The sequence below is a fragment of the Poromitra crassiceps genome, assembly GCF_964638095.1.
Source record: "Poromitra crassiceps genome assembly, chromosome: 11".
Classification (NCBI taxonomy): domain Eukaryota; kingdom Metazoa; phylum Chordata; class Actinopteri; order Beryciformes; family Melamphaidae; genus Poromitra; species Poromitra crassiceps.
Window position 1 is genome coordinate 36,459,377 of NC_139643.1, and position 16,725 is coordinate 36,476,101.

Sequence of the window (16,725 nt, forward strand, 5' to 3'; positions counted from 1 at the left end):
CAAGTTCTCTCCCACACCCTCCTGTCCTTTGGGTGGTCTTTTTGGTTTCTTGCTTTCTATTCACTGTGTGTGTGTGTGTGTGTGTGTGTGTGCGTGCGTGCGTGTGTGTGTGTGTGTGTGTGCGTGTGTGTGTGTGTGCGTGCGTGCGTGCAGAGGCCCCATACCAGCATCCCCTTGAGGACTATTCCTCTGTTTAGTTCTTTCTCTCTCCATCGAGTCTGAAAGCAAAGCCAGGCGGGTGCTGGTGACCCACTTTTCCCTCCAGTGCCATTTTGCCTGCTCCGTGGTCCCACGGCGGAATAACATGGATTCTGGAATGACGCGAGGGAGAGCGAGCGAGCGGGGGGCGAGGGAGAGCGAGGGGGGGGGCGAGGGAGAGCGAGGGGGGGGGGCGAGGGAGAGCGAGGGAGAGCGAGCGGGGGAGAGGGGAGCACCGACGGGAGGCGTTGGGAAAAGGCAGAGAGACGAGAGCTTCTCTCACCTGGATGTCAAGAGGGGAACGCTGTGGAGCAGAACATGAAAGCCCTTAAGTCCACTTTATCCATTCACATACCTCTGAGAGATTAGTGGCCCGTGTGTGTGTGTGTGTGTGTGTGTGTGTGTGTGTGTGTGTGTGTCGACACAGAGGGGGGAGACTCAAAAAAAGAGACTGAGAAATCTCTCAGTTTGTCTTGGATGATTCTTTACTCGAGGAGCTACTTTGAACGTGTGTTCACTCGGCTGTTAGACAAATCTCCGTCCCCGGCTCCTGGATTTGAGAATGAAACTGTCACCGGGTGGAAATCTGCGCCGCACGCTTGAAACAGAACCGCACTTTGTGTGAAGTTTTACATGTTCATTACATGTTGCACCACAGATGGTGCATTAGGTGTGCGTGACGCTGACGTGTGCGCCTCATGAATGTGTGATTTTTCCTGCGTGAATCAATGCACTCAAGCAGTGCCCTCCACCCCCCTCCCACACACACACACACACACACACACACACACACACACACACATACACACACACACACACACACACACAGAGCTGCCTGGGCCCTATTGTGCAGAGGGCACGCCAATTGGGGTCACCATAGCAACGCTCATCAATAGAACAAGTGTAGATGTGACCTGGTGTTACCAGATATTAATCAAGCCGATATAAATAGCCTCTGGAGCACGGAGGACCACAATGGGGGGTCCCGACTGCCAATAACCCTGTGGAAAATTCCACAGAGACAGCACAGGGCTGTGGGTAGAGGAAGGGGTACAGCAGGCAGTAGAGACAGCACAGGGCGGTGGGTAGAGGAAGAGGTACAGCAGACAGTAGAGACAGCACAGGGCAGTGGGTAGAGGAAGGGGTACAGCAGACAGTAGAGACAGCACAGGGCTGTGGGTAGAGGAAGAGGTACAGCAGACAGTAGAGACAGCACAGGGCTGTGGGTAGAGGAAGGGGTACAGCAGGCAGCAGAGACAGCACAGGGCGGTGGGTAGAGGAAGGGGTACAGCAGGCAGTAGAGACAGCACAGGGCTGTGGGTAGAGGAAGGGGTACAGCAGACAGTAGAGACAGCACAGGGCGGTGGGTAGAGGAAGGGGTACAGCAGACCGTAGAGACAGCACAGGGCTGTGGGTAGAGGAAGGGGTACAGCAGGCAGTAGAGACAGCACAGGGCTGTGGGTAGAGGAAGGGGTACAGCAGACAGTAGAGACAGCACAGGGCGGTGGGTAGAGGAAGGGGTACAGCAGACAGTAGAGACAGCACAGGGCTGTGGGTAGAGGAAGGGGTACAGCAGACAGTAGAGACAGCACAGGGTGGTGGGTAGAGGAAGGGGTACAGCAGGCAGTAGAGACAGCACAGGGCTGTGGGTAGAGGAAGGGGTACAGCAGACAGTAGAGACAGCACAGGGTGGTGGGTAGAGGAAGGGGTACAGCACGCAGTAGAGACAGCACAGGGCTGTGGGTAGAGGAAGGGGTACAGCAGACAGTAGAGACAGCACAGGGCTGTGGGTAGAGGAAGGGGTACAGCAGACAGTAGAGACAGCACAGGGCTGTGGGTAGAGGAAGGGGTACAGCAGGCAGTAGAGACAGCACAGGGTGGTGGGTAGAGGAAGGGGTACAGCAGACAGTAGAGACAGCACAGGGTGGTGGGTAGAGGAAGGGGTACAGCAGGCAGCAGAGACAGCACAGGGTGGTGGGTAGAGGAAGGGGTACAGAAGGCAGTAGAGACAGCACAGGGCGGTGGGTAGAGGAAGGGGTACAGAAGGCAGTAGAGACAGCACAGGGTGGTGGGTAGAGGAAGGGGTACAGAAGGCAGTAGAGACAGCACAGGGTGGTGGGTGGAGGAAGGGGTACAGCAGGCAGTAGAGACAGCACAGGGTGGTGGGTAGAGGAAGGGGTACAGCAGACAGTAGAGACAGCACAGGGCGGTGGGTAGAGGAAGGGGTACAGAAGGCAGTAGAGACAGCACAGGGCGGTGGGTAGAGGAAGGGGTACAGCAGACAGTAGAGTCTGTGCTCATGATGGCAGAACAGGAACCTGCTGAAAACCAGTTTGTAACTGAGTCAGGCCAGTTAAATGTACATGTGAAATGTCATTTTTATCCCTTCCTGTATAAATAAAGTGAACTGAACTGAACTGAACTGAAATGGCCGGACAGCGTCCCTCCTGTTCATCTCACACACCAGGGTTGTGATGTTTAGAGAGAGAGAAGAGAGTTGTTGAATTTCTTTGATTCGACAGAGCTTCCCTTCCTTTCGGCTCCGTTATCAAACTGTTTATACTTGTCCAGTTTTGGAGAACTTCATTTTGATTCCTCAACAGCCTCTCATGTAGCTATTTTTGGAGCATTGAGAATACAACTTGGGCACGTCTATATTTAGCTTGCTGCATATACTGAATTTAACTCTGGCCTCATTACTTGACCCTTTGCCTCTGTCCCGTTTGTGTTTACAGAGGAATGACATCGCCATGGCAATAACGAAGTTTGACCAGTTTGACTTCCTGATCGACATTGTGCCCCGGGATGAGCTGAAACCCCCCAAACGACAGGTGGGGAAACACACTACCAGGGTGGTCTCATATCCAGCATTGTGCCAGCAGAACAGTCTTAAGTCTTTAAAGGTCCTCTTTTGCTATTTGCAAAACGATTACGGTACCTTACACGTCAAAGCCAGTGCGAGTAATAGAGCTGACGGATCATTCATGCCTTTTACCTCGGGTGCATTTCCATAGCTGGCAGCCTGGAGGTGCTGTAAACATCCTTGACTGGAAGCTGGGGTTTGGCCAGCAAGGGCTTTCAGTCGGATGTTTGCAGCATCTCGTTGCCCCTGACGACGAACAACAACGCCAACACTGACACTAGTTAAGACTGTCAACAACACAAGACCACATCGTCCCAAAGCATTTGCATATGGCCGTGACTCTTCCTGTGCACCCGACCAGCAAATGTCCCCAGGCAGGGAACATAAAGAGATGGACATCAATCGCTTTTTCTTACAGAAAACAAAATGTACGTTTCTGCTCCAGACGGAGATTGATCGATATAAATCTGTGACACCGGGTGTCAAGGAGACCATCTCCAGGCATGTAAACATCCTACACTCTCAGCTGTGTTGTCATGGAGCTGGGAGAGGGGTGTTTACGCTTTTGGTGATGGAGAAACCACGACGACATCAAGCCCTGCTCCCCCCATTAGTCTGTATTGAAGCAGAATGGCACCAGTTCACTGATAAATTCTTAATCTGTTAGACCTGCTGGATTTGAGTTCAAAGCCCCCCGTGTCAGCAAGCATCCAACCTGCTGAAACGTGCCGACGAAACTGAATCTCTACCTGCTCCAGGGGTGCAACTCTGTACGGAAGGGGACGTACTGGAATATACTGGAATTTCCATCCAGGAATTGGATGGAAACTATCACAGTATTGTTAGTTGTAGTAATATTAGTAGTCGTAGTAAGTAGTCAACTGTATCACAGTTGAGTCACAAATGTTTGATACTTCTTCAAGGTCACACACTGTTTTTGTGTCTTTAGATTGATCAGAGTGAACAGATTTCACCGAGCTTAGCCTAGCATTCCTTCAGGCCTGCAGTCTGAGATATTAACCTAGCATTCCTTCAGGCCTGCAGTGTGTGATATTAGCCTAGCATTCCTTCAGGCCTGCAGTCTGTGATATTAGCCTAGCATTCCTTTAGGCCTGCAGTGTGTGATATTAACCTAGCATTCATTTCCTTTAGGCCTGCAGTCTGTGATATTAGCCTAGCATTCATTTCCTTTAGGCCTGCAGTCTGTGATATTAGCCTAGCATTCATTTCCTTTAGGCCTGCAGTCTGTGATATTAGCCTAGCATTCATTTCCTTCAGGCCTGCAGTCTGTGATATTAGCCTAGCATTCCTTCACGACTGCAGTGTGTGGTATTAGCCTAGCATACCTTGGGGCCTGCAGTGTGTGATATTAGCCTAGCATTCATTCAGGCCCGCATTCTGTGATATTAGCCTAGCATTCCTTCACGCCCGCAGTCTGTAGTATTAGCCTAGCATTCCTTCGGGCCTGCACTGTGTGGTAATAGCCTAGCATTCCTTCAGGCCTGTAGTGTGTGATATTAGCTTAGCATTCCTTCAGGCCTGCAGTGTGTGATATTAGCTTAGCATTCCTTCAGGCCTGCAGTCTGTGGTATTAGCTTAGCATTCCTTCAGGCCTGCAGTCTGTGGTATTGACCAGTATGATGGTTGTAATGGATCTTGGCCCAGATTACATTACTCATCCCTGGCCACAGCCCATCAGTTATTTAGCAGACCTGCCCTCCTCTACAGTTACACCCGCAACAATAATTCATGGAGATGTAATGGACTGATAGGCCTCTTTGGTGTATGTGTATGTGCGTGCATGTATGTGTGTGTGCGTGTATGTGTGTGTGCGTGCGTGGCGTCTCCAGGAGGAAGTGCGCCAGTCGGTCGCCCCCGCGGAGCCCGTGCAGTACTACTTCACGCTGGCGCAGCAGCCTGGCCAGCAGCAGGGCCAGCAGGCCAACACACAGACCATCCAGCCTGGACAGATCATCATCGCCCAGCAGCAGCAAGGACAGGTGCTCACTACCTGCACCTCAACATATACATAATACGACTTCATGTATACTCCACTATATACATACAAGTGGAGTTTAAGGTGAAGCAATAATCCAAGTGGGTTAGAGTTAACATTGAGATTAAAACAGTGAAGAGGTGTTAGCCATGACTCAGAGCAGTGCTGACACACCACTGTAATAAAAAGGGGTGAGGTTATGGAAATGTTCAATAAATCTGTGCGTGTGTGTGTGTGTGTGAGAAGTAGCTGAGAGACAGACTGCAGCTGACTTTCGGAAGTGCATAAAGTACGTGTCTGTGAGGCGTGTAATAGATAAAGGTACTCTGTGTGTTTGTGTAACACCTGGAAGATTACCAGCTTCCCAAGTGTTAAGTAGCCCAGCACGCAGCAGACTCCACCCTGGGCCTGTGAAGCCGGCTGTGAAAAGGCTTGTTACTAGGGTTACAACGTTTGAGCTTTATTGATATTAGTTTTGGCACACATTGAAGAGCTGAACACTCTCCCACCAGCAGGAATGACTGACCCTCAGAACACACCCCAGCACACATAACCAGCACACATAACCAGCTCCATAAGACCCTGACACACACACACACACACACTCCATCCCACCCTCTAAGACCCTGCTGAGAGAACATTTGATCCTGCACACGGATCCATATGTATCCTACAGTATTCCCTGCTCACCTCCTTTCTGATAATACATTACCTTCAAAGACCTTTAGCACACAACACACACACACACACACACACACACACACACACACACAAAAGTGATTAAAATTCTGCTATTGTTCCAATAACTCCCAAACCGTCCAGACAGCAGTGTGGCAGAGATGTTGTGACATGACGTAGTGTGTGTGTGAGTCAGCGGGGTGTGTGTGTTCAGTTCTCTGACACAGCAGCACTTGCCTGACAGCTAAAGCTGCATAGCGACAGAGGACAAATGAGAGTTCTTATCAAAGGGGAGTCACACTTTGACATCTCTCTTGTCGTGTCGGCCGTGCGCGCTCTGCCGCTACGCGCGTCAGCCACAATGAAATGGCTCCCGTGCTGCGGAGACCTGAACCCAAAACACTGGGAATCCATAGATGCAATCAATAAAAGGCAAACGTGTTTCCATCCATTGAAACATTGGAACCGGTTTCTTAATGGAACAGGGTCTTTGATCCCAATGCTAACACACGCAAGCATGTGCACACGCGCGCGCGCACACACACACACACACACACACACACACACACACACACACACACACAGGCATATTTTAATGAAGTAAGCCCTGTGGTTATGAAACGGTGACCTTTGTGTTCAGCAAGGACCACTTTTATGATTTTTAATCGCATTTACGGTTCAAAATTCCTAAAAGTGGCCCTCATTTGTGAAGATTATATTACTGAACACAAAGGTCACAGTTGGATCAACTTTTGTTAACCACATACCTTATTGCAGGCATTTAACCAAAATCCCCATACACAAATCCCATTGACTTCCCTACGAGGGAACCAGGAAGTGCATGACTTCTGGGTCGGCCTCCAAAAATACATCATCCCTGCGGTGCTCCTATTGTCTCTCTTTCTAAATATGTCTCGTTCCCACCACTTTTCCTCCTGAGCCGTTTCTCTGTGCTCTCGTTCTCTGCAGCTCGATGTCTCTCTCCCCTTCTCTCTCTCTGCATGTCATTTAGTGTAGTTGTGCTGCTCTGGTGCTTCATGCGGCTTCAGCACGCTGCCTTTAGCTGAGCTGTCATCCTCTTTCAGACCTGCCCTGATTGGCTAGCTGCTGTACTGCTGCAGTCCCTGCTGACAGCAGCCAGGTCACGCTTTGACCACTCACCTTACATACACGCCATTGTAGGCCACTCACATGGTAGCGTTGAAAAAAGATGTTCAAGATGTGCCACTAGATTTGCCATCGTCAGAATCAAGTTAGCCTTGAGTGTTATACTGTCCCGTAACTGGAAGGCCCCAGGTTCAAATCCCCCAAATAGCCATTTGTCCCGTTAAAGTGTCCTTGAGAAAAAAAACACTGTGCGCCGCCTAGCTGCCTTCTCACTGCAACCTTGGGCGTCAGATTTGACCGTCCGGTTTTGCTGTCGACCGGCTTGATCTTAGTGCGGCTTCACATCCCCGCTATCCCTCGTCTCAGTAGTCGGGTCTCATCATTCCTTTCACTAATGGAAAAGAGACGGTTAGGTTTTCAGCGCTCCACGCCAACTCCCATCAGGCAGCTGTCATGTTCGCTACGACAGATCGAGGTTTTACCATTCGAGGAAAAAGATGTCAAGAGAAGGACAATGGGGGGGGGGGGGGAGTGAGCGGAGTGAGACGTAGCCGGAGAGACTTTGGGAGGAGGAAGGCGAAAGAATACAGAGAAAGAGAATAGTGAGTGAGGATGGTCTAAGATGGACAGCAGAATTAATTTCATCCCCGTTATTTATGTGTTGCATTTGCGTGCCTGTTCTTGTGCCGAGCTTTCAGCGTCGCTGGTCGTCAAAGGTTGCACCAGTTCTGTCACGTCCCTCTCAGGTCACCAACTCTCACGACAGGAAGTTATGAAAGCACTGTTACTTTAGCTCCTGTAGCTATTAGCTCACTGTAACATGCATTTTTAAACAGCTCTCCACATTCTCTGTGTGTTCTCCATGTTGTGAGCCTTTTTCTGCCTCTGTTTTTGTCCTTCCACCTCGGCACCTTTAACATTTCCCCAGTTTTACGTGCTGTACATACCTTGCAAACATGCACTTTAATGTCATTTGCTGCTTATATGTCACTGTTGACTCTATAATGTAGCCTCTGCTTGAAGTCATTGTGCCTTCTCTCTCTCCCTCTCGCTCTCGCTCTCGCTCTCTCTGTGTGTGTCTCTCTCTCCACTCTCCTGTCCTGGACATGTATTCTCTTGGCCCATAGGTGTTGCAAGGTGCCACCATGCAGCAGTTACAGCAGGTGCAGGTGCAGTCACAGGGCACACCCATCACGGTAAACACATGCACGCATTCCAGTCCTTGATTATGATTGGCCGAGCCGTGTTCGAAGCCGTTGTAAAACATACTATAAACACACACACACACACACCCCTGTGACCCCATCACATCCTATCACTGCGCCAAAACATGCTTTGCACTGTGTCTGTGAGTTGCTGCGTCTGTGTGTTGCTTGGCAACCATTCTGCTAAAGGTGCGTTCACACCGAGATATTTATTTTTCGCTCTGTCGCTTGATTCAACCCTTTGGAATCGCTCTGTCGCTCTGTTTAAATCGCTCATCAACAGGCACACGAATTGACGGACATGTGGGGGCTATAACGTTACGCAATCTCATGCTGTTTGTCCACTACGAGCCACCGTCATTGTTGCCACACAATAAACCAGCGGTTTGTTCCAAGCCAGTGGGATCCTTGACTCGCTCTCACACGGCAGCCAATCAGCGTTGAGCGGCGAGCGACTGATGCCAGCGTATTTTCGCTCGAGTTGAGATATTTCATCTCGGGCGACGAGCGTATTTTCTCCCTATCGCTCTGTCTCTGCCGCTCGGACGCCCAGCGATTTTTCTCCCAGGCGAATATACGCTCAATCGCTCGTTTGCATTGACTTTGTATTTAAACTCGACGCCAGCGAAAAACTTTAATAGGCCGGTGAACGCACCTTAAATGTTCCATAAGAACAAGGCTGTGCTTTAGAGTGATTTTAGAACAGTTATGGGGGGGGGGGGGTTTAGGCACACTTATTGCTTTATAGACACAGAGGCCACTGCTGTCCTGTGGGTGACCGCTCGGTCCTGCTCAGGTGACCGAGGCCTGTTCTGTTAGGGAGGACCGCAGTGTGAGATCAGGTGGCCTTTCCTGCATAGATTGTCCGCCAGATGAAAAAAGAGAGACCGGTGCGGAAATTCGCATTGTCATCTTCGGTCCGCGCATCTTCTGTGTCTCTTTACCAGCTTTACTCTTTAGAATCAGAATCAGAATCACTTTTATTGCCACAGTATGCAAGTTACATACGAGGAATTTGTGTTAGTGTCTGTATGCAGCGTAGCGGTTACATCAATATACAGGGATAAGAAGTAGGAAGATAACTAACGGCAAGTGCAATCAAATCGAATCAATATATACAATATGTACATGAGTGGTGAAGTGTTCTGTGGATGATAAATATGAATTTACGTTGGATTTACATGAGATTTACAGACTGAGTTAAATATACGTTAAATAGGCAGTGGATTTACATGAATTTACAGTCAGACTTCAAGGGTAAATGAGCTTCATATTGGGTTAAAATCTTATGGCAGGGAAGTTAGTGATCTCTTGCCTCCTTACCTTGTCAATCATAAGCTACAGCGGAGATGTTTTGGTTGTCGATCAACAGCTAATCCCTCTCCTCTCTCCTCTGCTCTGCTTTCGTCTCCTCTCCTCCCTCAGAGTGCTCCAGTGACCATGCAGGTCGGTGACCAGCAGGTGCAGATCGTCCAGGCGGGTCAGGCTCAGGGGGGACAAGCCCTGTCCCAGGGCCAGACCATGCAGGTCATGCAGCAGATCATCACCAACACAGGAGAGATCCAACAGATCCCCGTAAGACATGGAGGCAGGCTGATGAGGAAAAGGGGATAGGCAGGGTTGCCACGGGTCTGGAAAGCACTAGAATAAAAAATAAAAAAAATGTACTTGAAAGTACAGTACTTAAATTGTACTAAAATTCATATCAAAATTGCCGGGCCAACCTTGATACACTTTCTTCTTGTCTACATTACAATATCACTCTACAAGCAGAAATGCGGAGGATTTAAAGATTGCTTTGAGTTCATGTTAAGTGGCGATGATTCATTCCGATGTGTAAGCATGACAAGACAAATTTGCACCAGCGGACTTATGAGACTGGTATATGTAAACATCTCTGTGAATTATTGGCCCGTAATTTAGAAATAATTTTTCCTTGAAAAGTGCTCGAAATCTATCATTACAATAGAGTGTAAACCCTGGATAGGGAAGGGAGAGAGAGATAGGGCAAACCATGCCAAGCTTTGGATGGAAAGGTCAGGGGAGTTGACAGAGGGGAAAGGATAGTGGGTCCAGGTTACAAGACAGGAAATGGAAAATGTATTCTGTTTAGAGCCTGTTTGACTTTGTCATGGACAATGGTGTTTGGCACGAACATGGTGTCCTCAGTGAACCATCTATCCTTCACTATTCACTGGTAATCATCAAACACAAGCTTTAGAAAGTTACCAATCCACCAGAGACAAGTGAATAATTCTCGGTGCGGTTTTACCCAGAGCAGCAAAATGGCTGTGACCTCTGCGTTCTCCAAATGACCTTTGCTCTAAAGCGGACTTTGTCTCCCCCGTGTGGCGGTTCTGTGCAGGTGCAGCTCAACACTGGCCAGCTACAGTACATCCGTCTGGCTCAGCCCGTCTCCGGAACACAGGTGGTGCAGGGACAGATTCAGACTCTCACCAACGCCCAGCAGGTAAGAACAATAATATAAAAAAAAATACTAAAGTGTCAACTTGGTACCCAGGCAGATATATGGCCGGTAGACATATGGTTTTATGATTTATTTGTTGTATTAAAGTGACTATGATTAGGGAGAGAGAGTGAATATTTTGTTCTTGTCTTGATTTCAGATCACACAGACAGATGTACAAGGCCAGCAGCAATTCAACCAGTTTACTGATGGACAGGTAACAGATTCATTACAAAGACCGAATGTGCAACACATTAAATTTCATTTGGTTGTTCATTGTCAGCTGGCACTTCACTCGTTTTGGGAGAGATTGTCTTGCATTTGTCGTTAATTTCCCCCAGAAAGAATGGTTTCTTAGCATATGTTAGCATTCCTCATTTTAACCAGCGGACATGCCTAGCTGCTAACTAGCTGACAAATGCCTCTAATTCAAATGTCATCCACCACACACACACACACACACGCACACACAAACACACACACACACACACACACACACACACACACACACACACACTCACACTCATTCTCTCTCTGTCTGTCCATTCCACAGCAGTTGTATCAGATTCAGCAGGTGACGATGCCAGCGGGACAGGAGTTGACCCAGCCAATGTTCATTCAGTCCACCAACCAGACGGTTGACGGACAGGTCACGCAGGTCACAACCGACTGAGCCTCACCCGGAACCTTCCCTTCCACACACACACACACACACACACACACACACACACACAAAAGCCCATGTGATGCCGACAGACCACCAACCTTCTCAAAGAATGTTTGACATCCTTGATTTAAAGCACTGTTCATAAGATACAAGGGACTTGGAATCTCATAACCCAATTTTTTTTTAGTAAATTCAGTACACAGAGTAAAAAACAAAAAGGGTCACTGAACGACTCCACGATTCCACATTGTTAGGTGCCATGTCCACAGAAAGCTTTTTTTTTTTAGCTGCCAGCGCGTTGCAATTCATTCTCTATGGTAAAGATGCACTAGGAGCGCTCCTCTTCCCAGCACCGCGCCAAGCGTTTCAGCGCTCTGGGCGGCTAGTGTTTTTGGGCGGAGCGCTCTGGGTGCCTCAAGCCGAAAACATGAAGCTTTTGGAGAAGAGCGCTTCTCACTTTTTTTGACCGGACAAGCAGAATTGAGGAAGAGGCGGGACTAAAAAGATGCTGGAAGAGAGGCCCCCTGGTGAGAATTATTAATTGTATTATCTTGTTGGGCTGATGCTAGCTTGTATGCTAGCTAGCTAATGTTAGCTATTAGAGTCAGTCAGTGCCGTGTGTCTGTGCGTGTTGGAAGTGCTCTGGGCATTCATGTTTTTGATATCCAAAGCGCTCCGCCATGAAGAAAAAAAGATGTCTGTGGACACGGGTCCTTAAGCTCACCATGCATAGAGAGTTTTTCTTTTAAATTTGAGTTATCCCTACACAGTGCACCATCTCTCCCTCTGCCACAGTCCCCGACAGGAGTCCCTCCAGAGCCACAATCACTGCTCCTCCTCTGTCTTCATCTCATCTCCTCACAACAAAAATGGGAAATAAATGCATTGTTTCACCTTCTCCTCTGCTCTCCCTTTTCGAAACGCCCCGGTGAAGTGGCTGTCTGTCTTCACATGACCTGCTCCAGTCAAGCATGTTTTGGGTTGGTTGGGGGTAGCTACAGGATACTTCTAGGATTCCTTCACCTCTTTCTTTTCCAGCTGAGAAAATGAGTGATGAGTCAAATCCTGCCCTCTCCAATGTTTACCATGTAGTTGATTGATAAGAAGTCATATTCCTCAAACTTTAATTTGACAGTCATTCTAATAGTAGAATGCCAGCCCCCGAAAAGCACCCACACTAGAAACTTTCTGTTCACTTTCTCTCTCTTTTCAAGTCCTTTCTGCCTCTCTGCAGTCTCATCACTCTCTCTATCAGGGTGGTTTTGGAGTCTTGTGCCCTGGTTTGAAGTCTCATGTACAGTACAAAAACATCACTCCACCTGGAGTAAAATACAAACAAAAACAGCCTTTTTATATAACTTTCTTTGAGATGGCATTTGCCCTCCCTCCCTTTCTGTGCCCCTCCTTATTTTGTACAGTAATGATGTTATGTTGTCATGTTCTTATTATTGTTGATTTTTGCATGTAGTTTAAACTGCCAGCATGATATGCAATAGATAGGTACAAATTTTTATTTTTGACGTTCCTTTTTGTAAACAAACGTTGTTTGTGAAAAAATGAAATAAAAACCATAACATGCTTAAGTGTCATGTTTGAATAGAATGTGTCTTTGTGTCCATGCATTTGTAAATATTAATATTATTTTTTGTTGCTCTATTTTAGGTCAGTTAGGTGAGCAGCTTACTAGTGTCTGGAGACTAGACAGTGAAGGGAAGACAGGAGAGAAATGCAACAGTACAGCATGAGACAAGATTTGAACCCATCAACTCACCCCCTACTGTTTTCCCAGGCAAGCCTAAATATGAATGTGCCACTTCAAATCTTTATTTTATAACTACTGGCTATCAATAGGTTGTTTATTAAGTGGGAGCAGTGTAATAACATACAAAACAATTCACTCTTATTTTAACCAAGGATACAGTGCATCAGTGGTTTAACCATGGAGGTAGTACAGTATATTACAGGGTTCCCACAGGTCCTTGAATTTATTGAAAGTTTGTGAATTGGGGGTGGGGGGTCAAAGCCTTGGAAGTTTTTGAGGTTAGACACAAATAGACGGGTCATTGAACGTGCCTGAATTTAGATATTTTGTGAACGAATAGAAATTGAAGTTCTTTTGATTTGTATTGACATGTAACACTGACATTCAAGCCTCTCCCTTTCTAATTGTGAGCTTCTCTAAAGCCCGCTAGTTCTCATTATTAAAATGTAAACTCTCTCTCGTAACGGGACAAGCCCGTCTTTTATTGTCACACGAACATCACAATACATGCATGTGGCCACAACACACTCATGCTGACGGTGGCCGGTGAAAAGTGTCCTCTGCATTTAACCCATCCAGGCATGTCCTTTCCTCCGGGGGGCAGGCCAGGAGCAGTGGTCGCTTTCTCGTACAGCGTCCGGGGACCAACTTCGGATGTTGTCGTCACTGGTCCGATGACGATGACGATCTGATCTTCTGCATGTTTTTAGTGGGGGGGGGGGTTAAATACGGAGGAACCCCCTGGGGGAGCACGGGGAGAACATGCAAACTCCACACAGAGAGAAAGGCCCTTATGACGAGATAACCCACCTGGGCAGTGGGCACTGAAGATATGGGGGGGAACACAATCACAGCGCCCACAGTGTCCCAGGCGAGAATCGAACTCAGGACCTTCTGACTGTGAGGCGACAGCTGTACCACTGAGCCACCGTGCCCCCTAACAGTCCATGTCTCAAATTATGCTGTGTTGGGTCCTTAGATTAGAGGGAATTGGGCGTGGAAAGTCATTGAATTTGGTGTTTAAGAAGGTGTGGGAACCCGGATATTATTAACCGTAGTTTTGACGACCCTGCTATCCGGCTTGTGTTATTCTCATTAATGCCCATAAGAGGGCAGCACTGATCTAACTGAACTTGTAAATCCCACAGATGTATTAGGGCAGTGGTTCTCAAACTTTTCTTGGCTTAACTACCCCCTTTCCCTGATTTCTTAATCCACATACCCCCTTTACCCAACTACATTTTGCTTAGAAACCTGCAAGAGAAAAAGCTATAGCATGATGCAATGAATAACCCACCCTTTGAAGAATATAACATTACAAAATAAGAAATGGAATGAAAGAGTTGCATTTTGTTAGCCTGGTTAAAACCATCCGGATACGTGAACTCATTCAGTATCGTTTCGTGGCAGAATGAAACAGAATGAGAGTTCATGTGACCGGATGGTTTACCTCGCTAGCATTCAGTGCCTCCTGAGCAGATTCATTTGAATGTTTCATTTATTTTCATGATTTATTCTGACATTTTTCAATTTTCCCCCTTCTCTCAAGTACCCCCTGCAGTACCTCCACATACCCCTAGGGGTAGGTGTACCCCAGTTTGCAACCACTGTATTAGGGTACTCGAGTCAGTTATTGCTAAATACTAGTTTAAATACCATTTTGTGTTCGCATTGTTTCAACAGCATAGACACTTTCAAAGTGCACAGCGAGACAATGTTCTGGCTAAAATGCATGATCAATATCTACCTCAGTTCCACCTGAGCTCGAGCATATGAACACACTGCTAATCTGACTGTATTTCTGCTGCCTTCCTCACGTGTTGCAATAGATTCATGTGCCTGAAAAGGCAATCGGTTAACAATAGAGTCACGAGTTCCTGGCTGGAGACTGCTCAGCTCCTGCGAGATCAGCCTGCAAATTCCTTATCCGACCTCAATCTTAAATGGAAGAGAAATAATTATGGTGAAACAGAAAATTGGGTTAGAGGTATGGAGGAGAGAGAGTAATGACAAATTACTCACATCAACATTGTTGTCATCTCTGAAGTTCAAAAGTTTTTTTTAATACAATTACTTATGAAACTCCAACACTGTGACAACTCGTATATGATTCTAGAATAGATGCTTCCCTGCTGGAGGCATGGTAGTCAGGGCCACAGGTCAACATTACCCCCAACCCAGGCCTGTTCTTAATCGACTTAATCGCTCAACAATAACTGCATTAATGAGTGCAGACTCATGCTCGCCTCTTTCTAATAAGGCCGATGAGGATTTCGAGAATGTTTGAGCTTAAGCCAAGCATGAAAGGGATTGTCCGGTGGTATTTTTCTTGGCTGGCTCGTCCGGTCGGATCAAGGCAACCTTGGCAGGATGAATTGGGCCTGACTGCCTGGGCTCTGGTGGTCTGGACCTTGTGATACAGCCCACAACACCAGCTGGTCTCATCAAGTTAGCGACAAAGACCCTACGGAGCGGACGGTCGCTCACATGGGGGTTTGATCCCCTCGGTTTGTGTTTGATTCTCATTTTTCTTGCCTAGGTGATAATCACCCTCAAACCATCATGCAGCCTGCATGATGGGTCCTGGCATTTCATAGTCGAGTAATAATAATGTGACACTTGATTGGTCCCTGTAGTGAAATTCTCTTTTCACATGGAGTTCACAGAGAGTGCAGGGTCAGCTGCACAACAGCGTCCCTGGTGGCTGATATGGAGTCACCTCACCATCTCGCTCAGTAAACATTTCAGATGAGGGCTTGAACCTGAGGTCAAGGATTCCTTTGGATCAAATCTGGTCCAGGATTTTTCAGTTCCAAGGCAGAATTCCATGTGCAATCATTTTGGAATAATTAGACCACTAACAGGAGAGAAAACACACTCAATGAAATGAGCAGGCCTGAGCTCACATGTTAAATGTCCTATTCCTATGGTTACACTGCAGAAACATCAAGTCTAAAGTCTGAAAATCTTGTTTTCCCCCAAAATTACTGAAAACATCTTAATCAATAATTTAACATAATTGCACTTGCTTCCTGTGCAGTTTCACATTTGGAGGAATGTTCTTGAAACAATTGGTGACAGTATCTTAAAGTTGGAAGACAGTCCAACACTCCGCAATAACTAAGCATAGACGGTAATACAAAGATGTACCAAGGTGCTAATAATTCGAAAAAATAAAATAAATACAGTAAAACTTTGGATACAGAAAAGGAATAAAACAAAGGTAAGAGCAAGCAGCAGTACCATTGTAATCAGAGGAAGGAACATGAGCCAGAGAAGTCATACACAACATATTAAAATGACATTTTGTTTCTGTATGAAGATTCTAATTGAAGGTTTGAAGATAGAAGGGTTAGGAGGCAAATTCAATTGGAATTTCCTTAGCTAGACCCGTTTCATATTGTCTGTCTTTTAGGCATATGATTCTGTGAGTTGTTACTGTATGTTTTGTTTTATGTGCTTTTATTTTACACGATGAAACTTTCACGCAACTTTAGTTGGTTGAAACTGAGGTGAAACTCAGTTCCAAATGATTTGCATGGTCTAAAGTCCTCTACTTGAAACTTGTCTGAAACTCAGATGCAACAGTTGCAAAACTCTCAACTTTGTGAAACTAGTTTCATGCAACAGCCAATCAAAACGCAAGTAGGCTATTAATGCACTGATGGCTCACTTCCTATTCTCCGGGACAGCCATAATGATAGAAAGTAGCCAGTGGCAGAAGAAAACACAATACAACACGTCCAAATTGATATTATCAGCTATAAAATGATATAAAATAA

At 46.8% G+C, this 16,725-nt stretch overlaps 1 protein-coding gene across 7 annotated transcripts in view; it reads left to right on the forward strand.

The window, feature by feature from the left end:
- Positions 1-12,760, forward strand: part of nfyc (nuclear transcription factor Y, gamma) — a 34,761-nt gene extending 22,001 nt beyond the window's left edge. For 6 of the 7 annotated variants that reach the window (XM_083645635.1, XM_083645639.1, XM_083645637.1 and 3 more), the window contains exons 5-11: positions 2,934-3,029; positions 4,912-5,061; positions 7,970-8,038; positions 9,473-9,622; positions 10,413-10,517; positions 10,675-10,731; positions 11,068-12,760. In XM_083645635.1, coding sequence (XP_083501761.1) covers positions 2,934-3,029; positions 4,912-5,061; positions 7,970-8,038; positions 9,473-9,622; positions 10,413-10,517; positions 10,675-10,731; positions 11,068-11,187 — 747 coding nt within the window. In that variant the 3' untranslated portion in view covers positions 11,188-12,760. The remainder of the gene's footprint in view (positions 1-2,933; positions 3,030-4,911; positions 5,062-7,969; positions 8,039-9,472; positions 9,623-10,412; positions 10,518-10,674; positions 10,732-11,067) is intronic. The other variant, XM_083645641.1, reaches the window with a different exon arrangement.
- Positions 12,761-16,725: the final 3,965 nt, after the last annotated feature.